This window comes from Apteryx rowi, unplaced genomic scaffold (genome assembly GCF_003343035.1).
Source record: "Apteryx rowi isolate R43461 unplaced genomic scaffold, aptRow1 scaffold_78, whole genome shotgun sequence".
Taxonomy (NCBI): Eukaryota; Metazoa; Chordata; class Aves; order Apterygiformes; family Apterygidae; genus Apteryx; species Apteryx rowi.
The window spans coordinates 2,849,782-2,850,913 of record NW_020451071.1 but is presented as its reverse complement, the minus strand read 5'-3'; the positions used below and the strand labels follow the sequence as shown (position 1 = coordinate 2,850,913).

Genomic DNA, 1,132 nt, shown 5'->3' with positions numbered 1-1,132 from the left:
GCTGCCGGCCGCCCGCCCGCCCGCTCGGGGCGGAAGGCACCAAACAAAGGCGGGGGCGGCGGAGCGGCCTGGAGAGGCCGCCGAGGGGCTCGCTGCCCCCGGGCAGGTGGGGCCGGGGCCCCGGCGCCGAGCTGGGTGGGAGCTCGCTTCCCCCCCCCCTCCCGTGCGCGGAAAACACCGCGGTGCCAGCGCCGCGGCTCCCCTCCGGGCAGCACGTTTCCAAGGGGGAACAGCACGCACTTATCCGCGGCAGAAAGAAAGGAAGGAAGGAAAAAAAGAAAAAAGAAAGAAGAAAAGCGATGCGGAGGGAGCGAGGTCTGTACACGGCTCGCTCCGCCGCCCCAGCCTGGCGCTGCCCGGCGGCTGCAGCGCAGCGCGGAGCCGAGCAAGGGCCGCCGCGGGCCGGGCTGCCCCGAGGCGGCACCGCGCGCAGCCTGCGCCGGGCTCGGACTCGGACTCGGACTCGCCGCGCCGCCGGGGAGCCCGCAGCGCCCCAGCTCCCCCCCGCCCCGCCGCCCCTCGCACGCCGGGGAGAAGAGCGGGGCTGCGACCTGCAGGCAAGTACCTTTCCTTCGCCTCCGCCGCTCGGTCCCGCTGCCGCCGGTTCTTGAACCAGTTGCTGACCTGGGTGGTGGTGAGGCCGGTGGCCTCGGCCAGCTCCCGCTTCTCGCGGGGGGACGGGTAGGGGTTGTGGGCGTACCACTCGCGGAGCACGCTGCGGCTCTTCTCCTTGAAGCAGTAGCTGGTCTCCTCGCCGTCCCAGATGGAGCGGGGCAGCGGGAACTTGCGGCGCACCCGGTACTTGCCCACCGCCCCTAGGGGTCGCCCCCGCAGCTTCTCCGCCTCGATGTAGTGCGCCTTGAGCCAGAGCTGCTGCAGCTTGGGGTGGTTGTGCGSCGAGAACTGGTGGCTCTCCAGGATCTTGTAGAGCTCGCGGAAGTTGCCCCGGTGGAAAGCCACCACSGCCTTGGCCTTGAGGACGCTCTCGTTCTTGTGCAGGTGGTCGCAGGCCGGCAGCGACCAGAGGAAGCGGCCCAGCCTCTCCAGGTTCCCCCCTTGCTGCAGCACTTCGCAGACGCAGGCGACCTGCTCCTGCGTGAAGCCGAAGGAAGGCAGCATCGACATGGCCGGG

The 1,132-nt window shown here is 71.3% G+C and overlaps 1 protein-coding gene across 1 annotated transcript in view; it reads right to left on the bottom strand.

Moving 5' to 3' along the window:
- SIX1 (SIX homeobox 1) overlaps positions 1 to 1,125 on the bottom strand; it is a 2,160-nt gene extending 1,035 nt beyond the window's left edge. The window contains exon 1 of the mRNA XM_026088641.1: positions 566 to 1,125. Within this exon, the coding sequence (XP_025944426.1) occupies positions 566 to 1,125 (560 nt within the window). The remainder of the gene's footprint in view (positions 1 to 565) is intronic.
- Positions 1,126 to 1,132: the final 7 nt, after the last annotated feature.